This window comes from Choloepus didactylus, chromosome 3 (assembly GCF_015220235.1).
Source record: "Choloepus didactylus isolate mChoDid1 chromosome 3, mChoDid1.pri, whole genome shotgun sequence".
NCBI lineage: Eukaryota > Metazoa > Chordata > Mammalia > Pilosa > Megalonychidae > Choloepus > Choloepus didactylus.
The window spans coordinates 176,243,911-176,271,290 of record NC_051309.1 but is presented as its reverse complement, the minus strand read 5'-3'; the positions used below and the strand labels follow the sequence as shown (position 1 = coordinate 176,271,290).

Genomic DNA, 27,380 nt, shown 5'->3' with positions numbered 1-27,380 from the left:
CTTCTTCTAACTTAATCACATCTGTTAAGCTCTTGGGTTCTCATTTCTTCATATATAAAATAAGGGGTTACACTGGGTATCTAAAGTGCCGTTTCATTCTCTTATCCTTGTGTTCTATGTTGTGCTTAAATATTTTAACTTTAAAATATTGGTTTTTTTTCTGCACCGAGATGTTAATATAATTCTAACATAAATAGTTTTATAAAGTAAAGATACTTATGGAGAACAAATATTTGCCCCAACATGATTTGAATAATGTGTGATTTTTATAAGTCTGATCTGTTTTTAAGCAGAGTACATACACATAAAAAAATTACATGAATTCAGCATATTTTTTCCTAGTGCAAGCGTCAATTATATGCATTTTGCATTGCAGACCTTCCAAAATGGCAATGATTGTATTTTTATGTATTTAGCTGCTGCTTTCCTTCAAGTTAAGCTGGCTAATGAAAGGGTATAACTGATTAGAATCTGGACCATTTTGTTCACCCAAATTAATGACTGAAATGACATTGAAATGAAAATCCCTCCTTCCTTGAACAAGTGAAATTAAATTAGTGGTCATAATTCTCATTACTTAACCCTTAAAATTCTTTTCTGTGGTCAAGAATATCCCACAGACTAAGAACAATGAACATTTTATAAACTTTCCATATAGAACTTTGCATTTAAAAGCATTAGACACTTTCACAATACTAAACAATAAGATAGAGAATTCAGAAAGAAAGAAACTACTGTTTGCCAGTATTTTCAGGTATTTGACAGGCTCTTACTGTAATGACTGCACACAGAAGTCAAATAGCTATTGCTCTCTTATTATTGCTGAACTTATTTGTCCTTTGTCCTCACTTACCTGGATCTACAATGAATGTAAGTGAAAAATTCTCTCTGTTAGTAATATTCAGAAAGAATCACATTTGTTTTTCTGTATGGTTTCCTGTTATACAGGAATATCTTAAGAGTAGAATTATGTGACAGAACCATTGGTCAAATTTGATTGGAGTCAGCCTTGTGCTAAGACTGAATTATTTGGAGGAAGATTTTCTTTAGACAAATGTTAAATTAGAATTCAACCACAGAGTTCAAAGCAATGTGTGTGAAATAAAAATAGGTCAGAAAGTGAAAACAGTTGTTGCAACAAAGCTTACCTGATGGATGTAAGAGAAGTCTCTCAACTTCACTGAGCTAAAGAATGGTCAAGAGAGGCTTTCCAAAGAACCTATCAACTGAAAGCCCAGTTTGATCCAGGGTTTAAAACAAAAGCTTTCTGTGTGTGTAATAATTGCAACTTAATTTCTAGATTGATTTTGCAATAAGTTTGGATGAATATTTCAATATCCAATTACATGAAGCATATTAAGAATCAATTAAGGTATATAGACTATGTTAAACTAATTACTTGTAATCACACATTCATTCATTCATTTATTTATACAGCACATATTTATTGAGCTCATGCTGTGTACAAGGTATTGCTCTAATACACATTAGGGAATAATAAGAGCCTGTCTTCATGGAGTTAACACTCTAGTTGGAGACAGAGGATAAACCAATGGACCATTAAACATATAATATACCAGATGATGATAAGAGTTTTGACTTCCAATCTTTCCATTCCAATAAAGATTATCATTAGTCGTTTTTCCAGAAGTATCCTTTCACCCTAATCATCTTCTCTACCTCCCAGCATCATTTAGTCTTCTCTTTCCGCAATACTTACCTAAGGGCTTTAGTCATTGATGCTTTTTTCCTCTAACCACACCGTATTCCAAATTTGTACCTAGATTAGATGATTTATAAACATTAAGGTCTCTAAACAGGTATCTGAAGCCCATATTTGTCTGCTCAACTCTAGGTTCTTGTATCTCAATGCTTACTTAATATCTCCATTTGAACAGCCAGAAGATATCTTTAAAAAATGGATCTTAATTTCTCTCACAAACTTGTTTTTTCCACATATCTTCTTCAACTCAGTAAATCCATATGGAAGGGAATAATCTGATACAGATGTTCAAATACATAGGATCAGCAATCCCTTCTTACAGTTGGGACCCAAAGAAGGTAGCTGGTTTTTTTGGGCCAACAAGTATAGCACAAGGTAGACCAGAAGGCAGTTTCCTGTCTCATAGAATTATAGGGTGCCCAAAAGAAAAGGGCACTAGTGATCACTTAGGCCTTCTCATTTTTATAGAACAGAGAATAGAGAGGTCTTTGGAAGTTAAAGAAACTTGCTAGCTTGTAGCAGATCTACCTTAGTGCCCTTTCTTCTTGCTCTGCCATATTTTCTCTGATGGCAGTCCTTAAATCAATTGCCACAGTGCAAGGTGACAGGTCACATAAGGGAGATGAGAAAAAATTGAAGCAGAGAGCAGCAAAGCCTTTGTGAGGACATCAGGGAAGTTTTCAGAAAGAAAGAGACTGGAACTGTCTCTTGAAGAACCTAGAGTTAGTTTAACAGGACTGAGTGAGAAGCAGTGACGGCACTCCAGAATAACCTCACAGCGTACTTGACTTGTTGGACATTTGCTTCATCATGACATCTTTTCCTTCATATAATGATACTGTTGTTACTGTCCCCATCCCAAAGACTGCATTTTGTTCTTTTTTTTAAATTCAGTTTTATTGAAATATATTCACATACCATACAATCATCCATGTTGTACAATCAACTGCTCACAGTACGATCATATAGTTATGCATTCATCACCACAATCTATTTCTGAACATTTTCCCTACATTAGAAAGAATCAGAATAAAAAATAAAAGTAAAAAAAGAACACCCAAACCATCCCCCCCATCCCACCCTATTTGTCATTTAGTTTTTATCCCCATTTTTCTACTCATCCATCCATATACTAGATAAAGGGAGTGTGAGCCACAAGGCTTTCACAATGACACTGTCACCCCTTGTAATCTACAAATAATCATCTTCAGGAGTCCAGATTACTGGGTTGGAGTTTGGTAGTTTCAGATATTTACTTTTAGCTATTCCAATACATTAAAACCTAAGAGGTGTTATCTATATAGTGCATAAGAATGTCCACCAGAGTGACCTCTCGACCCCATTTGAAATCTCTCAGCCACTGAAAACTATTTTGTCTCATTTTGAATCCCCCTTTTGGTCAAGAGGATATTCTCAATCCCACAATGCCTGGTCCACATTCATCCCCGGGAGTCATATCCTGCATTGCCAGGGAGATTTACACCCCTGGGAGTCAGGTCCCACGTAGAGGGGAGGGCAGTGAGTTCACCTGCCAAGGTCGCTCAGTTAGAGAGAGAGAGGGCCACATCTGAGCAACAAAGAGTACTCAGAGGGAGACTCTTAGGCACAATTATATGCAAGTATAGCCTCTCCTTTGCAGTAACAAGCTTCATAAGGGCAAGTCCCACGACTGAGGGCTCGGCACATCAAACCGCCAGTCCCAATGTTTGTGACAACCATCAACACCAGTCCCGGTGAGGAAGTCCAACACTTTTGCACCTTCCCCCAGCTCCTTGGCGTGGGGGGGGGGGGGCTGTAAATATATTTTTTATTCCTGTCCAAACTACTTTGGAATGTGTCACTATTTCACTCTAACCTATACTAACTTACAGTATCTCACTTCCTATTCAAAGTTCCATGTAATTGTGGTGTTTGAACAAACTGTAGAGTTATACTGTGTAGAAAATACAGATCCTGCACCAAATAGACTTCTCTTCCCTTGGTCTCACATGGAAGTTAGTTTTAAAACACAGTCAGTTTCGACCTTTACCCTTATGGTACGGTTTGCCCTAGTCTTAACCAGATCTGCTTCATTCATATCACTAATTGAAGTCTGGGCTCTTTTTCAGCTTTTTTTTTAAACAGTTGCTGTATGCACTAATACTGACATTCATATCTGCCAAGCTCTAGCTCTGAGTTTCAGGTGTCTCAGAGATACACATTGTTCCAGAAACCAATCAGGATATACACTAAGGGATCAGCATCTCGAAGTTTAGAGATAGGCATTATAATTCAGGAATAGAGTTGACTGCTGTAAGAGCTTACAATCTAGGGAGTATTACAATAATCATGTCCACTTTAGGCTATGTTCTAAGATTCAATTCTGAGTTTACACATTGCAGTTAGTCTATATATTGGTGAGGCATTATAGTGTTTGCCTTTATTTCTGGCGTACTTCACTCAAATACTGTGTACAGGATCCATTCACCTCGTTGTGTGTCTCACAGCTTCACTCCTTGTAGTTGCTCAGTGTTCCATTGTATGCATACACCACAGTTCACCATTCTGTTCCTCAGTCTATGTACCCTTAGGTCACCTCCACCCATTGCAAATCATGATTACTGTCTCCGTGAACAACAGTTTGCGAATGTCCATTCATGTCTCTGCTCTCAGGTCTTCAAATGACATACCCCATAATGAGGTTGCAGGACATTATGGTCCCTACATACTTAACTTTTTGTGGAACCAACACACTGACCTTCAGAAAGGCTACATCATTCTACCTGCTCATCAACAGTAGATAGGTACATCCCTCTCACCATGTTTTCTCCAACACTTTTACTCCTATATATATTTTTTCCTACAATTTTATAGAGCTCTATTCGCATACCATACATTCATCCACAGTGTACAATCAGTTGTTCATGGTATCATCATAAAATTGTACATTTATCACCACAATCAGCACTTGAACATATTGATTACAAGAAAAATTGTTTGGTTTTTTTTTAGCAATAACAAAAAGATGATAAAAAGGAAAATAACATGTCATACAATGCAATATAATAGTAAGGACAGAAAATAACACCACTACCAAGAATCCCATATTCCTCCCCTATATCCCCCTCTCATATACACTTAGCACTGGCATATTGCCTTTGTTACATTTAATGGAGGTATATTACAATGCTACTGTTCACCACAGACTCCAGTTTGCTTTGATTATGTTTTTTGCTGAATACCATCCCTTTTTCAACACTCTACATGGTTGACATTCATTTGGTCTCCCACATGCAAAAACATTTTTATATTTGTAAATTTAGTAATAGTCATTGGCCACTCCAGTTTTTGCCAAGTTATACAGTCCCAGTCTTTATCATCTATCTTTACCTCTGGTGTCATACATTCTCCTATCCCACCTCTTTCAACTTTACTCACAGACATCTTTGTTCGGTGTACTTACAATACTGTACTACCATCACGCAGTATTATGCTATCTATTTCTGGATCTATACAATCAATCCTAAACATTCTATAGTCCTTCAGCATCAAATGGCTGGTCTCTGCCCTCTTTCTATCTCCTGGTCACCTGTGTTGTCAGCTTTTAACTCCCAAAGTTTGTTCATTAATGTCTGTTCATATTAGTGAGACCATACAGAATCTGTCCTTTTGTTTCTGGCTAACTTCACTCAACAATGTCCTCAAGGTTCATCCACATTATTGTATGATCCATATCTTTGTTCTGTCTTACAGCTGCATAGTATTCCATCATGTGTATATACCACAGTTTGTTTATCCACTCATCTGTTGATGGACATTTGGGCTGTTTCCGTCTCTTGGCAATCATGAATAATGCTGCAATAAACATTGGTTTACAAATGTCTGTGTCTTAAGTTTCAGTTCCTCTGAGTATATACCTAGCAATGGAATAGCTGGGTCATATGGCAAATCTATATTTAGCCTCCTGAGGAACCTCCACACTGTCTTCCAGAGTGGTTGCACCATTCTACATTCCCACCAACAATGAATCAATATGCCTGTTTCTCAACATCCTCTCCAGCACTTGTCATTTTCTGTTTTTTGGATAATGGTCATTCTGGTATATGTGAGATGAAATCTTATTGTGGTTTTGATTTGCATTTCCTTAATAGCCAGTGAAGTTGAGCATTTTTTAATTGGATTGTTTGTCTTTCTGTTATTGAGATGTAGGATTCCTTTATATATTTGGAATATTAAACCCTTATCTGACATGCGGTTTCCAAATATCATCTCCCATTGTGTAGGCTGCCTTTTTACTTTTCTGACAAAGTCCTTTGATGTACAAAAATGTTTAATTTTAAGGAGATCCTATTTGTCTATTTGTTCTTTGGTTGCTCGTGCCTTGGGTGTGAGGTCTAAGAAACCATCTCCTATCACAAGATCTTTAAGATATTGCCCTACATTTTCTTCTAAGAGTTTTATGGGCTTGGTGCTAATGTTTAGGTCTTTGATCCATTTCGAGTTAATTTTTGTATAAGGTGTGAGATAGGCATCCTCCTTCATACTTTTGGAAATGGATATCCAGTTCTCCAAACACCATTTATTGAAGAGGCTGCTCTCTCCCAGTTGCTTTGGCTTGATTGCCTTATCAAAGATCAGTTGTCCGTAAATGCGAGGGTCTACTTCTGAACACTCAATTCGATTCCATTGGTTGGTATATCTGTCCTTATGCCAGTACCATGCTGTTTTGAGCACTGTAGCTTTGTAGTATGCTTCAAAGTCAGGTAGTGTGAGACCACCCACTTCGTTCCTCTTTCTCAAGATATTTTTCGCTATTCAGGGCACCTTCCCCTTCCAAATAAATTTGGTTATGGGTTTCTCTATTTCTTGTAAAGTAAGTTGTTGGGATTTGAATTGGGTATTTCATTGAATCTGTAAATCAGTTTAGGTACACTTGCCATCTTAACTATATTTAGTCTTCCAATCTATGAACATGGTATGTTCTTCCATTTTTTTTAGGTCTTGTCCAATTTCTTTTAGCAGTTTCTTATAGTTTTATGTGTAAAGGTCTTTTGTGTCCTTGGTTAAGTTTATTACTAAATACTTGATTCTTTTGGTTGCTATTGTAAATGGGATTTTTTTCTTGACTTCCTCCTCTAGTTGCCCATTACTTGTGTATAGGAACACTACAGATTTTTGCATGTTATCTTGTAGCCTGCCACTTTGCTGTATTCATTGACTAGTTCTAGTAGCTTTGCGGTAGATTTTTCTGGATTTCCTACATATAGAATCATGTCATCTGCAAATAGTGAAAGTTTTTCTTCTTCCTCTCCAATTTGGATGCCTTTTATTTCTTTTTCTTGTCTAATTGCTCTAGCTAGAACTTCCTGCACAATGTTGAATAACAATGGTGATAGTGGGAATCCCTGTCTTGTTCCTGATCTTAGAGGAAAAGCTTTCAGTCTCTCCCCATGGAGTATGATGTTAGCTGTGGGTTTTTCATATATTGCCTTTATCATATTGAAAAAGTTCCCTTCTATTCCTATCCTTTGAAGTGTTTTCATCAGGAAAGGATGTTGAATTTTATCAAATGCTTTTTGTGCATCAATTGAGATGATCATGTGGTTCTTCTGCTTTGATTTATTGATGTTGTGTATTACATTGATTGATTTTCTTTTGTTGAACTAGCCTTGCATACCTGGAAATAAATCCCACCTGGTCGTGGTGAATAATTCTTTTAATGTGTTGTTGGATTTGATTTGTGAGTATTTGTTGAGGATTTTTGTGTCTATATTCATGAAAGAAATTGGTCTATAATTTTCTTTTTTGTAGTGTCATTGTCTGATTTTGGTATTAGGGTGGTGTTGGCTTCATAGAATGAGTTAGGTAGCTTTCCCTCTTCTTCAATTTTTTTGAAGAGTTTGAGCAGGATTGGTACTAATTCTTTCTTGAATGCTTGGTAGAATTCACATGTGAAACCATCTGGTCCTGGGCTTTTCCTTTTTGGCAGCTTTTTGATGACTGACTCAATCTCTTTACTTGTGATAGGTTTGTTGATGTCATCTATTTCTTCTTGAGTCATTGTTGGTTGTTTATGCTTTTCTAGAAAGTTGTCCATTTCATCTAAGTTGCCTAGTTTATTAGCATATAGTTGCTCATAGTATCTTCTCATTATCTCCTTAGTTTCTGCAGGGTCGGTAGTTATATTTCCTTTCCCATTTCTGATTGCATTTATTTGCATCTGCTCTCTCTTTTTTTTTTTTTTTTGTTAGCCTAGCCAATGGTCCATCAATTTTATTGGTTTTCTCAAAGAACAAACTTCTGGTTTTGTTGATTCTCTCTATTGTTTTCCTGTTCTCAATTGCATTTATTTCTGCTCTAATCTTTGTTATTTCTTCCCTTCTACTTGCTTAGGGGTTAGTTTGCTGTTCTTTCTCTAATTCCTCCAGGTGAACAGTTAAGACTTCAATTTTTGCTCTCTCTTCTCTTTCAATATAGGCATTTAGGGCAATAAATTTCCCTCTCAGCACCACCTTTGCTGCATCCCATAAGTTTTGATAAGTTGTGTTTTCATTGTCATTTGCCTTGAGGTATTTACTAATTTCTCTTGAAATTTCTTCCTTTACCCCACTGGTTTTATAAGAGGATGTTGTTTAGCCTCCATATGTTTGCAAATTTTATGACCTTCTGCCTTTTATTTATTTCCAACTTCATTTCATTATGCTCTGAGAAAGTGTTTTGTATAATATCAATATTTTTAAGTTTGTTGAGACTGGCTTTGTGACCCAACATGTGGTCTATCCTAGAGAATATTCCATGAGCACTTGAGAAAAAAGTGTATCCTGCTGTTGTTGGATGTAGTGTTTTATAAATGTCTGTCAAGTCTAGTTGATTTATCATACAATGCAACATCTCTGTTTCTTTAGTGATCCTCTGTCTAGATGTTCTATCCATTGATGAAAGCAGTGTATTGAAGTCTTCAACTATTATTGTAGAGCCGTCTACATCTTCTTTCAGTGATCTCAGTGTTTGCCTCATGAATTTTGGGTCATTCTGGCTTGGTCCATAAATATTTATGATTGTTATGTTTTCTTGATGACCTGACTCTTTTATTAATATATAGTGTCCTTCTTTGTCTCTTTTAATTGTTTTACTTTTGAAGTCTAATTTGTCTGATATTAATATAGCTACTCCCACTTTTTTCTGGTTGTTGTTTGAGTGAAATATCTTTTTCCAACCTTTCACTTTCAGTCTATTTTTGTCCTTGTGTCTAAAGTGAGTTTCTTGTAGATAGCATATAGATGGGTCCTGTTTTTTAATCCATTCTGCCAGTCTGTGTCTTTGTATTGGGGAGTTTAATCCATTTACATTTAGTGTTATTACTGTAAGGGCAGTACTTTCTACTACCATTTTGTCTTTTGGAATTTATATGTCATATTTATTTTTCCCTCTCTCTCCTTTTACCTTTCCTGATAATCTTCATTTCTGCACTCTTCTCCAACTCTCTCTCTCTCCTGTCTTTTCCTATAAGCCTATAGCACTCCCTTTAGTATTTCTTATAGTGCTAGTCTCTTATTCACAAACTCTCTCAGTGTCTGTTTGTCTGAAAATGTTTTAATCTCTCCCTCATTTTTGAAAGAAAGTTTTGTTGGATATAGAATTCTTGGTTGGCAGTTTTTCTCTTTCAGCATCTTAAATATATCGTGTCACTGCCTTCTTGCCTCCATGGTTTCTGCAGAGAAATCTGTACATAGTCTTATTGACCTTCCCTTGTATTTGATGGATTACTTTTCTCTTGCTGCTTTCAGAATCCTCTCTTTGTCTTTGACATTGGACAATCTGATCAGTAAGTGTCTTGGAGTAGGTCTATAGGGATCTATTCTATTTGGGGTATGCTGTACTTCTTGAATCTCTAATTTTCTATCTTTTATAAGAGTTGGGAAATTTTCAGTTATTATTTCTTCTATTACTCTTTCTGCCCCTTTCCCCCCTCTCTTCTTCTGGTATACCCATAACACATATATTTGTGTGTTTCATGTTGTCACTCAGCTCCCTAAGACCCTGCTCGTATTTTTCCATTTTTTTCACCATCTGTTCTTTTGTGTGTATGAATCCAAAGGTCTTGTCTTCCAGTTCACTAATCCTTTCTTCTGCCTGTTCAAATCTACTATTGTGTCCCTCCATTGTGTTTTTCATCTCCTCCATTGTGGCCCTCATTCCCATGAGTTCTGCCATTTGTTTTTTCAAGTTTATGAATTCTTCTTTATGGTCATCCAGTGTCTTCTTTATATCCTTCATCTCTTTCACTATATCTTCCTTCATTTCATTGAATTTATTTAGCATTAGTTGCCTCAACTCCTGTATCTCGGTTAAACTATTAGTTTGTTCCTTTGGCTGGTCCGTATTTTTGTTTTTCCTGGTATAGCTTGTTATCTTAAGTTGTCTAGGCAGCTGATTTTCTTGATTAGTTTATTCTGGAGCTTGTTTCCTATCTTTTACCTAGGGGTTTTCTTGTTGGTTGGCTTTGTTCTCTGGCCTCTGTTATTCAGTTCAACTTATTCTAGACCTCTAACTTAGATTCTATTTAGTTGATCAGAATTTTTCCCCTCTTGTTTTTTCTGTTTCTTGCTCTGCTTCTATGTAGCCTTTTTATGAGAGGGTCTCCTCAGATATAGTCAACACCAGTCAGATTTTCCCAGTCTAGAGAGGTCCAGGTCTCATTGGGAGGGTATGAAGTTTTCCTGAGAATGAGACCTTCCTATGAGGCCTTTAGAATTGATGCTTTTCCTCTCCTGTCCAGCACGTGGCGCTTGCCAGCCCGCAGCTCCCCCACCAGTGTAAGGAGGTATGTAGACTTTAGTTCTCCTGGTGACTCTGATCCTGTCAGGGGCATGGCTGACTGAAGCTGGAATCTGAATTCCAGCCCCTGGGGTCTGAGTTCCCAGAAGGAGGACTGCCAGTTGAGCTGGACCTCCCTCCACTCTCCCAATCCTCAGAACTCCAGTTGTCTCTCAGTGGCACTATTCCCTTCTCCCCTCTCTTCTTTGGGGCATCTCCAGCTAGATTCCTTGGTCAGCCTGAGTTGCCAATTAAAGATGGGGGTGGAGACCTTCTTCAGAAGTGAATCCAGAACTCAAAAACTGTGGGTATTCTATCTGCCCCCAAGCCCAGCCTAGTCCCTCAACCTGGGCTTTCCGATAGAAAATAACCACATTTTACTTTTATATTAAAAAAAAAAGAAAAGAAAAACAAGAAAAAGAAAAAAAGAAAAAAAAAAGGAGTTCCTTTTAAAAGTCTTTCCCAGCCTGGAAGTTTTGTCAGTGTCAGAATAGAGCATTTAGGGATGTACTTGGGCTATTGTCTGATAATTACTTTCCAACAGCTTCAATTCCACCCCTGTTGGGGGCTATTGAAATGCAAAAAGATAAGGCATCAGTGAGAAGCCAGAAGGGACAAAATGTAGGGGGAAAAAATGGCTTTTTTGGATTCTGAGAATGGGTGTCTGCTTTTATGTGCCCCCCTTCTCAGAGCCCAGCCCTTCTTTAGCACCCCCAGCTCCAAAAAGTGGTTAATTAATTTGTTAATTAATTAATTCTGCAGTTGAGGCTGGCTTGAGCCCCCTTCTTGCCCTCAGCAGACTGCTCTTTTTGGGGGTTCCCCCTCCCCTTTCAGGGAGCCAGCACAAGACAGTCTGTGAGGTCTGGGTGGGGAGGGGCGCAAGACTCCTGGTCCGGGGAACTTACAATGTTCGCTGCGATCTCAGCTTTTCCTTCAATTCCAGACTTGCGTCCGATGTGTGACTGGTTACTGGAGACCCCGAAAACACTGTTTCCTATAGTTCTTGGGTAATTGCCAGCTGCTCTAGGGGAGAGACAAAATTCTGCACCTCACCACTCCGCCATCTTGCCCCACCCCTGTGTACTTTGTTCTTAAGGCAACACTTTAACACCCTTAGTTTCTTTTCCTAAGTAAATAGAAATGAGATTTTAGAGAATATGTACCCAAAGCAAAGTCCTTCAAAGTTGAATCTACCAAATAATGCAACTACTCTAAATCTACCACCATAAGCAGCATGGAATATTGCGCCATGTGGTTAAAAAAAAAAAAAAAGTTTATTTCAGAGAAAAATAATGTTTTTTGAAGAAGAGAAACCTCTGTTCATCTCCCTCACCTTTTTTTAAGTTTTACTTTGTTAAGTCCAATGCTAGGCAGATCCTTTTTACATACATATGCATTTTGTTTTCTCTAAGTTAATAATAATGTTGTTTTCTAATATTTCCATCCACATGTGAGACTACAAGGAAAAGTGGCAGGATCATTATTGCACCATCTGTTCCAGCTGGTTTGTTTTAGTCATATGCTTTTCAGTGTTCTTACTGAGCTGTCAACAAACTGCCAATTAATTATGAAAACCGAACAGGTTGTCAGAGGTTGCTATACTGAGAAAGTGAGAACATGAATCAGAATATCATGAGATTGATTACTGCTGATTTATCAACAATTTCTAGATTACCTTCTCTGGATGAGTGGACTTCTAAAGATATACTAATGACATCTTTGGATCCTATAGCTGAAGAGAAATAAGATGATAATTCTCTTCCAGCATCCCTTGAGAACAGGCATTTTTTTTGTTTAAGTGGCTGTTTGATATTTATATGGTTGGAAGCAATTATTTTTCTTGGTGATATCTGAATGGAGCAAATCTTACAAAATAGCCATTCACAAAAGGTAAACACAGAAATTAGGTTTTGTCCATTGTCTTTTTTGGCTGTTCACATTATGCTGCTGATCTCCAATGCCTATCAGTAATAGAAATTGGAGTGCTCCTAACAAAAGAGAAAGGTTGTCTGACTTTTAATATTAATTCTGTTTAGATTTATTAGTGATACAAAGTAAATCATTACAGTTGTATGCTATAGCTTCTGCTGTATAAAGCACATATATTTTTGTTTTTCTGTAACTTAGTTTTGTTAAGAAATTTTAGACTATTAATGAAACATTTAATATTGATTTTAATATAAGAGAAGTGAGTTAAAATAGTACAAATAAGTTGCATTTGTAGCATTGAAGGTTTACACTTTTTTATTTTAATCAAGCTTTTGGGCAGATATTTCTAGCTTACTGCATTTTGGCAGAGAAAAGATTTCAAGATACTGTTGATCTAATTATCAATGTGTGGAAGTTTGCTCATCCCAGATTTATGAGCTTTTCAGTTACCTATTAAAATTAATAAATTAATTCTTCATTCGCTCTGTATTTTATAATAGATGAGATACTGGTAGCCATGTGTAGTATGTATGTAGACACTCATGCACAACCATACATCAACACACACTTGTAGAGAGAGAGAACTTGAGGAGTGGGAGAGAACCCCTTAAAATGAGCACTTTTAGGAATTTATGACCCTATCTTTACCCAGAGGCACAATGGGATAATGTCCGTTTCATGCCTCTTCCCCTCTCTACTGGTTGACAGTCAAGGAAGCCTAAGTATTCAGAGCCTTGTTGAAACTATCCTTTCATCTAGCATGTTCTGTTTGCTTTATTTTGGGGCTTCACCTTGGATTTTAAATGTTCCATCTGGTTGTCTCTTAAACAGATATTTAACTCTGAGAGAAGAATTAGACTATACATTAAAATGACAGAAAAGGGATGGATTGCAAATGAAAATATTTAGTTTTTTGGGGTTAGTTTGCAGATGTCTTGTAGCCATACTGGAAACAGGAATTACATTCAACATTGTCAGAAAGCAGGGTAACAAGATCTTTCTTTTATTCTTGTATGTGGGATGTCATTCATTTATGCATTCATTTGTTGAATGTCTAGTAAGGACCAGGTTATTTGCTAGACCTAGCTGATGTGATGGTGGAAAAAAATGGATCTCTGCATTCAGGAAAATAAAAATCCAGAGGAGAAGACTAACAATGTTAAGATACTCATATTAGTGATGCATGAAATCATTACTCTGAAATGAAGGAAAACTGATTTATGAGAGTGGAAAACTCCTAAGTTAAGAAATATTAACCCAGGTTTGGTGTTAAGGGAAGGGGATTCTTCAAGGCAATTTTTGGTATATGAAAGCCTTTGGGTGATAAATGGGGGGAAAGGAGCATATTTCAAGCAGCTGAATCAACTTATAAAGAACATATGGCAGGGAGGAGCAAAATGAGTTCAAAGAACTGAACAAAGCTAGTGTGGTAGGAAAGCAGATAACTAGAGTGAGAGAGAGACATGCAGAGCCTAGACTCTGTGGGAACTTGCAGGCCGTTTCAGGTCTTTGGCTGTTATCTTAAGTGTAATTGAGAAGATGTGAAGGTTATCAAAAAGGGCAATAACATCATGCTGTTTAGATTTAAGATTATTACTCTTGCATGGAGAATGGATTAAGGGTGCATGTGCATAGTAAATGTGGAAGACTAGTAAGAAGGAGATTGGCACAGGTCAGTTGTGAAGAGGCCCTGATAAATTAGGGTGGTGACAGTAGAGTTGGAGAGAAATTGATGTGTTGGACATATATTTAGGTGATAGAATTAATAGAACTGAGTAATGGATTTAATGTGAAGGGTAAAGGAAAGAAAGATGTCACAGATGTTTCCTTTGTTTCTGACTTGGTCAAATAGATGGACGAAAATCTATAGCATGGCTTTTTTGAGGGTATGAATACTGTGAAGAGTCGCTTTTGAAACATCAAGGTAGAGCTGTTGAGTAGGCTAGCTATGCTGATCTGGAGAGTGAGATGCAATGTGTGCAAAGACTATCATTCTGATTTGCTAATGCTGCCATTGTACAAAATACCAGGAATAGATTGGCTTTTATAAAAGGGGGTTTATCTGGTTACAAAGTTCTAGTTCTACAGCCATAAAAGTGTTCAAACCAAGGCATAAACATAAGTATACCTTCACTGAAGAAAGGCCATTGGTGCCCGGAAAACCTCTGTTAGCTCAGAAAACAGGTGGCTGGTGTCTGCTTGCTTCCAGCTTGCGTTTAGAATGGTGTTCTTCAAACTGTCTCAGTGTTGGCTTCTTGGGGCAAACTCTGGGCTAGTATCTCCAAAGCATCAGCCAAAGTCTGCTTTCAATGGCCGTCTCCAAAATGTCTCTCTAAGCTGATCCTAGCTCCTTCTGTTTGTAAGCTCTTTTATAGGACTCCAGTGTTTTAATCAACACCCACCCTGAATGGGTGGAGTCCATATCTCCATGGAAATAATTTAATCAAACAGCTGGCCCACAGTTGATTGAGTCACATCTCCATAGAAACACTCAATCAAAGGATTCCAACCTAATCAGCGCTAATATGGCTGCCCTCACAAAACCGCATTAAAGAACATGGTGTTTTGGGGGACATAATATATCCAAATTGGCACAACTATTCTGAGAAACCTAGAACAAGAGTATGGAGTCAGATGAGATGTGGATATTCAATGAAATTCAATAAACTGCGTTATTTAATGGCAAAGTAGAAGAGGAGGATGATCCTGCTAAAGGACTGAGAAGGAGTTGTCAGAAATTTTAGGAGAGTAAAACATCACTTTGATGGAGATGGGGGCAGAAGCATGACAGAAGTGTACTAGCATCAGAAAATGGATACAATGATATATGCAACTCTTTCAGAAAGTTCAGAAAGTAGAAGAGAAAACAATTATCTTACAATATGGGCTAATTGAGCATGTTTAAAGATGGAAAAAATAATTGAGAAAGGGAGTTTAAAACAAAGTAAAGAGCAGAGTAAATCAATTGGTTAAATTTCTCACAAAGTCTGATTAGAGATTGGCTTAGCAGGCTGAGAAGAGACCTACTGTGATCACAGTAAGGAAGGAGTTGTGTGGGAGAAAGTGGTGAGTTGGATTGTAGTTGAACTAAAAGCATGGGGTTGTTTTGAAAAGGCATAGTCTTTCTGTGAGTGTATGCCATTTTACAACTTCTTGGGTATATCCAAAGACAGAGCAGCAGAAAAAGTCAAAGAGCTTTTACTGTAAATCAATGGTAAAGCAATTTTCAAGGAAATGCTCTTTGAGATACTACTGGCAAAATGCACTAAAGACAAAATATAACCCTCTTCATAAATACTGTTGATCCCAATGTTTTATTAAGTACTTACCAGAGAAATCAATCTTGTTAACCTCTTACTAGTTTTTACCAATGAACTGTAATAGTTATAATTTATTTATCAAATGTATTTGAAGAGAAGTTCAAGTTTTAGAAGTATGTTAAATTTGTTCATTAGGAATTTTTGGAAAATTAGCTGTGGTTCAATATTTTCTTTTTAAGTTTTTTATTTCAACTTGTTTTTATAAATTTTTCCTCAATACATTTTTATAGGTTCTTATATTTCTTACTTCATGTTTGTAAGGCTGTCTGAATGGAAATAAACAGTATTTAGTATGATAAAGGAGATGCTCTTTCTTTGGAGATGCTTACCTAATATGGACTCACTTGGCAACAGCCAGCAAATTTTGATTAGATCTATGAAGATTTCCATGTGCTATTGAATATTTCTTGGTAAATTTCTTCAATATATACTGTATTTTCTCTGATCATTTTCAATTTTAATTTCAACAGGTGAAAAGCAATAAGGATGTTTAAGTGCTGGTCTGCTGTTTTAGTTCTCGGATTCGTTTTTCTGGAATCAGAAGGAAGGCCTACAAAAGAAGGAGGATATGGACTTAAATCCTATCAACCTCTGCTAAGATTGCGGCACAAGGTACTGACAGCATTTCAAATCTCCTCATTTTATCTTGAAATTATGAATTAAACTTCTCATTATCTGGTTTATTATTCACTTAGGAGCACTTATTTCAGGATATGTTTTCAGTATTTTCCATACTATGAAAAAATACACACTTTACAACATGAAATAGTAATAATTTTGCAAATGTACAATTTTGGAAATTAAAAAATTCTAGATAAATAATAGAAATAGGTCATGAAAAATATATGTCATTAAAGTTGACATGAATAGTATTGGATCCATAAAATAAGTAAATATGTTAAGACCTAATAGACCAGATATTTTCTATTATCTCCATATTAATTTTAAGATTGAACTTTTTAAATTAAAAAGAAAAATAGCATTATATTCTGAAACTTTGCCTTGAAGGTAAAAAAGGGATGTCTGTGCAGTCTGGAGATAGGCAAAGGATTTGTTTTCATAGTAATCATTGAAAAATTTTATTTCATAATGGCATAACTTTGGCTTGACTGATGGGCAAATACTTCACTTCTTTTTGCTAAATATTTTCAAATATGAGATGTATATTCAAGAATAATATGAATTATGAAGACTAAATGCTTATAATAAGTTAGAGTCCATGATATTGCAAATAATATATTCAAGCAACTTTTTGTTGGACAAAATAAAAATTTATAATACATTTTGGTTTTCAAAGAAAGTAGAAAAAAGCACAAAATTGCATTCTAATTATGTGAGAAAATATTGTATATTGTAAAATTTCTTATGCTACTTGTTTTTAATAATCACTTTTGAAATTAACTTAAGTATATAGATTTTCTCATATGAACTGTATCCATGCTATTGGCATTTACATTGCATATAATTTTGCTGATATTCTTTCAAATTATCATAATATTTTGATAGAGTAGTTAGCTTTTTTATGTCTCAGACACTAGGTTAAGTTTTAAATATTTTATTTGATCTTCAAAACAGTCTTTTTAAGACACCTTTATTTTCATTTTATAAGTGAGAAAATAAAAGTCTTAGGTTAAGGGATTTTTCCAATGTTCATATTTATTAAATATATTTGTTGGATGGGGATAAGATGCAGCATAGATTTGACAGCTAGAAAATAGAAAAAAAAGTTAAATGTAAAAGTAGACTTCAATGTCAAAAGTCATTGTAAAAATTTGATGGTGGGTAAAACTAAATAACTTTTTAAAGCTTCTAATCTGGTAATTGCAATTGGAAAATTGGCCTTGTTCACCTGTCTTTCAGTTATCAGTGATATCCTCTACTTCATGGATTAATCAACAGTTTTATCCTCACCCAAAGCTTGGAAATAATAACTCCTTTATAAATGTTCTCAAACATATTTACCCTAACATATGCAGTGAATATTCAGTTTTGTGCAATTTCTCTGTCCTAAATTATAAGTGTCTTGAAGTCAAGAATCATGCATTTCTCATCTTTTTATTCTCAAGTGCCACGAAAATTGTAGCTAATGTTTAATTGAATTAATGGCAGAGAAATGACAGAAGGCATTATTACACTTTTCTGATTGTTCCCTGACTAGATAACTATAATATAAATATTATATATTGCTGTGAGTTTTAATAAAGCTTTGAAGAAGGGAAAAATTAAAGGAGTTAAACTATTTTAGAAATACTATTACCCACAAAAATGATGTGTCACCTCCCAATCTTTTCTGTCTCAAATTCTTTACCTCTAAAAGATAAGAAGTAATTCCTCATTGTTAATATTTAAAATCATAGAAGCAGAGAATATCATGTAATAACAAACCTTCAAACTGCTTGGAACAATGGTGAGAATAAATTAAAAAAGGCAAATGCTAACTTCATTTGTGTGTGTGTGTGTTTGTGTATCAGAGTGTGTCTTCGATTGGATAATTGAAGAGGGTTCTTGAATTATGCAAGTCATTTCCACTCACCATCATTCCCCCACAACTACCTGCCCTATAACCCTAAAGATTAATCTTATTTTAGTTTTTATTTTTGTTTGTGCCAGTTGGTATTAGAATCCCAGGAATTATTGGTCATCCTTTTACCACTGATTCCCATCCCTGTTAGGTTCCAGTTAGTCTCACTGCTTTATTTGTGACCTTACCAAACCATGATCGAAAACTGAACACACATAGACAGTCCTCATTTCCCCTTCTTCTTCCTTGCTTTATTTTCATACACATAACTCATCACCATCCAACAAGATATATATTTCACTTATTTATTTGTTTTTGGCTGCTTCCTTCCGTTAGGTTGCTAGCTCCTATTCATCTTGAAATATACCCGTAACTATAATAGTGTCTGGCACTCTGTAAGCTCTCAACAAATATATGTGGGATGAATGATTACCTCTGTTCTTGAATATGACTAAAAGCAAGATAAGAGATATATAATTATCTGAATTTCTATTGCAAACAAAATATTCAAATGTTTTTTTCTTTCCTGTTATTTTATCAGAATAAAATCAACATAGCAATACTTAATACAATTAAAGTTGAATTATCTTAATGCATTACATAAATTAATTTTTTCTCATTTGTTATTTTTTAACCTATGTGAAGAATAGAAATGTATATATTTTTATAAGACTGAGAGAATATGTAAGGGGATTTTCTATTATGATTAGGTTTCCCTAGCATTACATATTAGTTACTGACAAGGAAATTATAAAAGTAAATAATAGGTACAATGATTCTCGAGTTCTGATTAGCCAATTTCCACGTTTTTCTCAGAAAATTGTCTGTTCTTTGAATCTGAACAAATTTACGTATGGAACTCATTTTTACCAAGTATTCATGTGCCAACTATATAATGAATGCCATTTTAGGAGCAAGAAGTGAAATGCAATACTTATTTTGTCATATTACATAGAAATGTATATAAAAATATAAATATATATGTACACATTTATATCATTTGCAACTATATGTATACATAAATGAGATTGAAAACATTTGTATATATTCTAAGAAAAAATGAATAACAAATATAGCCATCATGCCAATTACAGAAATCCTGATTAAAAAATGTTCACAGATATGTTTCTGGGGGTGTTGATCATGTACTTCACCAATATGTTTATCCAACAAACATTTATGAAACATCAAATATAGGAATTCATTACTATTCTAGGATTATAAAAATGTAATTACCAAATCCAAATTCCAAAAGTGAATCTTTTATTTATTATTATTTTAATTTAAACATTGCATACTATATTGTGCTTAACACTCTCATACATTAACTGTTGTAATTTAACCCTTCAACAATCCTACATGCAGGGAATTTTGTGCAGCTTACGCAAATGGCATTATTAAAACCCAGAGAGGTGAAATGGGCAACAGACAAAATCAATGAGGTTAGTAAGAGTGAGGTAAAAGCCAAGGAAGTCAGGAGATGGGAAAAAAGGACCAGAAAAAATTACGATGATGGTGGCATAAAGCAACATGACATTGACCTCAAGGAGAAACATCTAAGGTTCTTCCAGATTGTTCCTCCTGACCCACTATAAGCACAACCACAGTTAATCAACATGTCCATTTCATGGCTGGACTGAAATGAACATCTTCTCCTGAAGGTTGATGTAGCCCTGGTTTAGGTCAACCTGCCAATGAAGACTTGCTGGGAAGCAATAGCTACCACCCCCATTGCTGATCTATGACCAGGAATCCTGGTATTGATCAAAGTATACTAATGATTGATTGTCATGCACGTTTTTGAGAACGTTCCCTGAAGTCTTCCAAAGTTTGAGGCATCTCCAGAATTAATGTACTCTGGGAAGCCCATACAAGGCTAGACTTAATTGGGTCACCAGGCATTTATTGTATACCATGTCCTCTTTTAATTTCATTCCATACTTTATGTCATTTAATTATATGAATATTCCTGTATGCTAAGGGGTTTTATCCCTATTTTATAGATGAGGAAACTGGAGTTCACGGTTGTTTAATAATTGTTTAAAGTCACACAGCTAGAAAGTTGGGAAGCAAGATTTAAGAGTTAATATATAGAGTTTACATAACCTAGTGTGTTACACAATGAGTACTTGTTCTTGTAATTTGACCTAAGTGCCACAGATTTCCTTTTCTCCCCTCATTCTCCTTACATGGTAATAAGGTAGAATTACATATCTTGGTCCTTTGAATTGGATGGGGGTATGTGGCTAGTTGTGACCAACAAGTTGTGAGCTGAAGTGCCATGGATCACATCTGGACAGAACATTTGCTTATAATTGTAAAATCTTCCAGAACTCTCTTTTCCTATGTCATGGCAAGCAGCTTCTTTTCAAGGTTGTGTCTGTTTAATAATCCCACATGTCTAAATGACTATGGTGAGTATAGGACCTCAAAAGTCATTGATTTTCTTGTAATGAGACAGGAGCTATAAAACTTTGTTGATTTAAACTGCTGAGATTTGGGAGTTGTCATCACTGCATAAGGCTAATCTATCCTCACCAATAAAGACACTGGATTAGAATTTAAACCTACATAATTTATCCACAAATCCTCTTTTCTGTTTTCTTTTCTGAACCATTCTGTCTCCCAGTTTTATTTCCACTCTTGGCCTTTTCTTACTCCTTTTTCTCCAGTATTTTTTTTTTCTTTCTACCACTTGTTGGGTTGTAATTTCCCATCACGATATGAACTCCTGTTGTGCATATAACTCTGTAATATGTATGTATTATATTTCCGTGTATTACAGTACATTACCACGTAGCCTAATTGGCTGATTGCAAATCCTTTGAGGGTCAATACCATACCTCACATCTCTTTATCTTACCTATAGCACTTATCACAGTGTTGCATTGTTTGTTGATTAAGATAAAAGTCAGAATTGAAGGAAGATCTTAGAAGGCAGTAGGGTTTTTTCCCCCCAGTATTGAGCTAGTGGGACTTTTTAGAGATGTTAAAATGCTGTATCTCCATATGACCAGAAAACATGACCAGCTTTCCATTGCAGAGTACCCTTGCAAATCTAAGTTGTCTTATGATTCTTTGACTTCCTAAATAAAAGTGCTTGTCATTAAGTAGTGCGCTAATGGGGAAAATAGTTTACACACTATAATAATTCTGGAGAGTGTTGCTATATATGGTATGGTACAATTCAAAGAAGGTATTTTAGGGAGGTGTGAGCTTTTTTGTTTGTTTGCTTTTTACGTTTGGTCTTGAAAGAAAGATAGATGTGGATTGGTGGAGAGTGGCAGGAGAGAACTCCAGGGAATGAGACAAACATTAAACAAAACATCAAAACTATGACTGCTTAAAGGCTGTGAACCTTTCAGCAAACCCAGGAGCATTATTTCACGACTGAGGAAAAATTGTGCCATCCTATCTGAAATATCTCACTGCTTGCAGTAGGTCTGAGGGAAGTCCCTTTAAAATGTTAATGCATTTTGCAGAGGTCAGGAAGCAATTTGGACCACCATGGGAAAGAAAGTATGGAGAGAATAGGGAGTCAAAGAAGTAATGTTTAGATAATTAACAAATTAATGATTAAGGAATATACTAATTCATATATATATTTCTTATAATAATTTATAATTCATAATATTTTATGAATTCATATGTATGTATTCCATATATATCCTAAGATCTGAAATATTATTAATATTCTTGAAAATATTTTGTACGCAAATAAATTCTGCTTGGAAAATAAACAATATTTTGAAACATTTCATTTTAGAAATGAAATCTAGTTGTGGTCCATTCCTCACCCTTATTGTAGCTATGCAAATATTACTGAAGAATATTTTTTAAATGGAGTGCATGTAAGAAGTGCACATAATAGGTTTATATTATTTATAACTAAGAGAAATGTAATCTAAGAACTCTCATGAGCTTAACAAAACTATTTTGTTAGTCACATAAGAGGTCTGGGAAGAAATCAAAACCCAAAGATGTATGTAAAGCCCTTTTTATTAGAGATGCCCTTCTTTGGTTACTGATAGGATGGATGCTTTCTTGCTTTTGTAATTTTTAAACTGAATGTCTGAAAGAGACCGTGTCTGTTACAATGCTGATTCTGTCGATGAGGGGCTATCTTTCTGAATTCCTCTGCCCTCTTTTTGACTTCCAAACACTGGTAAGGCAGGGAAAACTGGGAGTAAATATATAGCTTCAGTGACTCTCCATATTTCCAAGAACTGTGAAGGGTCTGAGATTTACCTTCTTTACAAGTTACTAAGTTATCTGCCACCATTTCTGCCATCTGTTCACTAATAGAACACACGAGACTCCTGGGTTAGAAACAAAGGTTTGTTTCTCACAGTAATAACAGTAGCCAGAGTATCATTATTTGCATTAGTTCCCTGAATCCAGTTTTCACAGGGCAGTGTGAAGAGGGAAAGATTATACCTGCACAAGCCATAGGATATGTTTGCATGAAAAGACCCGTGAGTATAAGGAACTCAGATCTGTTTTATGGGCAGTAAGCATGCCTGATCTTTACTCCAGAGGAAGACATTTTTATTATACTGGAGATTAAGTATGCCTGCTGAGGTGGTTTGGTGTTGTATGTATCCCAGAAAAACATGTTCTTAAATTTAATCCATTCCAGTAGGTGTGAACCCACTGTAAATGGATGTTTTGATGAGTTTACTTCACTTAAGAAGGTGTGGCCCATCTCAATCATGATCAGTCTTAATCCTATTACTAGAGTCCTTTATAAACAGAGTGAAATCCAGACAGACACAGAGAGAAAGCCCCAGAGGAAGCAGTCAGAAGGGGACATCAACAAAATCCAGAAGAGAAGGGAGAGAACACAGAGATGCTGCCATGTGCCTTTCCATGTGACAGAGAAGACAAGGATTACCAGCAGCCAAGCCCAGAACACTGGTTTTCAGGAAGAAAGCACTGCCTTGATGATGCTTGATTTAGACTTTCTTTTAACCTCAAAACTGTGAGCAAATAAATTCCCATTGTTTAATCTGACCCACTTCACGGCATTTGCTTGAGCATCCAAGGGAACTAAACAGACTTTAGTACCAAGAGAGGGAGGTGCTGCTATTGCAAATACCAAAAATGTGGAAATGGCTTAGGAATTGGATAATGGGTAGAGGCTGGAAGAATTGTGAGGTGCTTGGTAGAAAAGGCCTAGATTGCTTTGAAGACACTGTTGGTAGAAATATGCATGCTAAAGATACTTCTGATGAGGCCTTAGAAGAAAATGATGGATGTGTTATTGGAAACTGGATGAAAGGAAATCTGTGTTTTAAAGTGGCAGAGAACTTGGTGAAGTTGAGTTCTGATGTCAGATGGAAGGCAGAACTTGAAAATGATGAACTTAAATATTTAGCTGATGAAATAACCAAGCTGAGTGCATAAATGCAGCTTGGTTTCTCTTTAATGCTCCTAGTAAAAGGCAAAAGGAAAGGCATAAGCTGAGAACTGAACTCCTGGGCACAAAGAAACCAGAAATTAAAGGTTTGGAAAATTCTGAATTTCTGGAAGACAAGTCCCCAGAGAATACTTCTCCATATGAGGGTTTAAATGAACATGGATCCAGTCAGCAATTTCTGTGGAAGTCAAGATTGGAGATGTAGTTATCCAGGAAGGATATGTGGAAAGTTCCTTTGTCTGATGATTTGGACCCTGTGAACTTCAGGCAAAACAGATAATATTTTTATGTAATTTTTTGTGTATTGGAACCACTGCCAACCTAGACTAAAATGGACAGAGAAGGGATAAATTGAAGGAAAAAATCACTGCAGAGGCAGAACCATGAAAGCTGAGGTCTGGACTGAAGACATCTTCAGCCAAGTGCACGCTCACCCATGTGTGTGGAGAGGTTGAGTCTGTGCTGGCACTTGGAGAAAGTGGGTCTTCTTTCCCACTGTTCAGGAAGAGTACTGCTGCCCTGGTGCTCAGAAAGGGTGGAGCCTATGCACTGGGGATTGCAGAGAGTCTTGCTACCACCCCAGTGCTCTGAGAGGGTAGAGCCTTCATCCCAGTGTTCAGGGAGAGCATGGCTACTGGGTAAGCACTTGGAAGTGTTGGGGATGCCACTTCATCAGTCCAAGAGGAAAAAAAAAAAACATTCAATAGGTGACTCAGACCTTGAAATCAAATGAAGAAGGCCCTGCTGTGTTTCACTATTGTTTGAGACCTGTGACACCTGTTTTCTTTACAATTTCTCCCTAAGGAAATTGGAATGTTTATCTTATGCCAGTTCTTCACCTTATATCCAAAGCAGATAACTTTTTCTTTAGGTTTTACAGGTTCACAGATGGAGGGAAATTGCGCCCTGGGACAGACCACACCCATAACTGATTTTGATGAGACTTTGTATGAAACATTGTCTCTGAAATGACTTAAGGCTTTTGAGATATTGTGATGGAATGAACGTATTTTGCATATAATATAAAGGAGTATGTCTTTTTGTGCACCAGAGGGTGGAGTGTGGTGGATTGAAGCTATACATACTCCAGAAAAACATGTTCTTATTTAATCCATTTCTGTGAGTATGAACTCATTGTAATTAGGACCTTTTGTTGAGGTTACTTCAGTTAAGAAAGTGTGACCTACCTGAATCAGAATGGGTCTTAATTCTATTACTGGAGTCCGTTATAAGTGGAATGGATTTCATACAGACATAGAAAACCACAGAAAGAGCAGCCAGAAGCTGGACATCAGTGGAATTCTGAAGAGAAGGGAGAGACCTGAAGATGCCACCATGTGCCATATGACAGAGGAGACAAGGATCACTGGCAGCCAGCCCCAGAATGCCAGTCTTCAAGAAGGCATCACCTTATTAATCTTTTCATTTGGAATAAATTACCATTGTTTAACCTTTCCCATTTCATATCTTTGTCTTCCAAGGTGAACACACTTGCCTTTTTCCCTTTGATCCAGAGGGAGACTTATCTCTATGTTCCAAGGCCATTTGAACAGATAGTCCAGAGCAAAGTGCAATCAATGTCACCGCTCACAAAATATGCAGAAGCATGAGAGACCCATGGAGAGGTCCCTCAATGCACATTGAGAGCACCACCTGTAACACACAGGAAGTCAGAATTGCCACTGAGTAAATCTGAGTATAGACAAAATTAAATACTGCATCATCAAAATTTATTCAAAACCTAGCTCCATGCTTATAGCTTAATCCTACTGTTTTAACTGGTTCACTTTACCCTTTTAAGAACTCTAAGGGAAAAAAAAATATTTTGCTGACCTCTGATTGGATTTCATACATGTTTATTCCTTTAAACCACAGCATTTTTGATATGCTGGAGAAAATTGGCATACTGTGAACTGAAACACTTTACTTAACAAAAGCAAGTAAATAAAGGGAAATATCTGAATTCTAAAATTCTCACGGTAAGGACCTACTATAGGAAAATGTCTTTTGATGTCTTTGAGGAAGAATTCTCAAAGCAGGACTAGTGTTATCTGTATATATAGGAGGGTATCCCAAAAGGATGCTCCTTTATGCCTCTGTGACCCTACATTAAAATATTTTGTTAAAGCTTTAAAAATAGTTATAACTTAAAAAGTGAATCTGCTTTCCTTTGAAGATTTGAAGTTTTGAAATATTAAGAATGATGCATTATCATTCTATTTATATCTACTAAATGCAAATGTCCCAAAATAAGCAAATAAAATCAAATCCATATAGTATATTAGAGCCAAGTTTGCCCAGGATTCCAGAGAACTCCTCTTACATAGTCTTAGGCACTCATGATTTTTTCTACCATCTGAATTTTCAGGTGACCTTGGTCACAATTTCTGTAATCTACCCAATAGCAATAATGATTAATAAAAACAATTGGTTATAAAACATGATTTTACCACTGTTTCTAGGTGCAATCTTTGATTATTTTACTAGTAAAGAAGTACCAGAATATTAGCATCTAGGTGAGTTAAATAGCTTTGCCATTTTTATTCATTTTCTCCTGATTGACTTTCAAATTTTTCTTATTTTTCAATTTTGTTGTCTTTTCTCACCATTATTGTAATGGATATTACTGAGATCATGTCAGCTTGCTAAAGAAAACCAAAACTGTTAGCACATCCAAATCTACATTAATTAACACATTATGTCACCTTCTATTCAAAATATAAAATATAAATGTGGTTGCTTCAACTGGCTTTGGTGTGGATACTGTAAACATGCAGAAGTAGAAAAAGGATTTTGAGTTAAGAACAGATGAAAGATGTAAAAAGTGATGTCCATCTAACCATTAACACTAATATATTGACAAATTAGCTTTTGACCTTCCTACTTCAATGTGCAAATTAATTTTAAGTTATTATGCACATTTTCATTATTAAAATTTTATTGTGACTTCTATTAGCAAAACTCTGCATTAAAAAGAAAAGAAATATTGTGATTCATGATCTTGACATTAACTATGATTAATAGAAAAAAACTATAATGTATAAATTACAATTGAAAAGAGTGGTATTGTTTTTAACTAATATTACACTCAGCTATTTTTCTTGCTTCAGTTGCTCTGTGTATGAACTGAGACTTAGGGTTTTTAAGAGCTAGAAGATAGTAGAAAATATTCAATCCATTTTAAATAATAAACCTGGGAAAACTGAGGCCCTAAGAGGTGAAGAATTTAGTTGAAAGTGATACAGCTAAGTTTGGAACTCAGATTTCTTGTCTTTCAGAAGAATTATGCTTTTCTTTAACACTCTGTCTCCCTAAATTAACACTTTTCTTAAAGTCCAGTTGTCACTGACTAGAAAAGTACTTGCAATCATTATTTCAAAATATTTTATTAAAGTTCATACTATACCATGTACACATGGTTCTGAACAAATCAATTCAAATTGAGTTCTTCTTAAAATACACAGCTTGATATACACTACAATTTGTTGTTGAAGCAAACTTCTCAAATAAATTGACTGAAAACACAAGTCAAAACCTTATTTAAACTTGCAGCAAGTTGACTGTTTTTCTAGAGAGCCAGTGCAAAGATTACTTTATAGAGGAAGTCCACAGAAAAATAAATGGGGTGACTAAGTCTATTTGTTGGACTAAGACACATGGGAAAAAAGCTTT

The 27,380-nt window shown here is 35.8% G+C and overlaps 1 protein-coding gene across 2 annotated transcripts in view; it reads left to right on the top strand.

Moving 5' to 3' along the window:
* Positions 1 to 27,380, top strand: part of FSTL5 (follistatin like 5) — an 838,269-nt gene that overhangs the window by 55,201 nt on the left and 755,688 nt on the right. For both annotated transcript variants that reach the window (XM_037830939.1, XM_037830938.1), the window contains exon 2: positions 16,239 to 16,380. In XM_037830939.1, coding sequence (XP_037686867.1) covers positions 16,255 to 16,380 — 126 coding nt within the window. In that variant the 5' untranslated portion in view covers positions 16,239 to 16,254. The remainder of the gene's footprint in view (positions 1 to 16,238; positions 16,381 to 27,380) is intronic.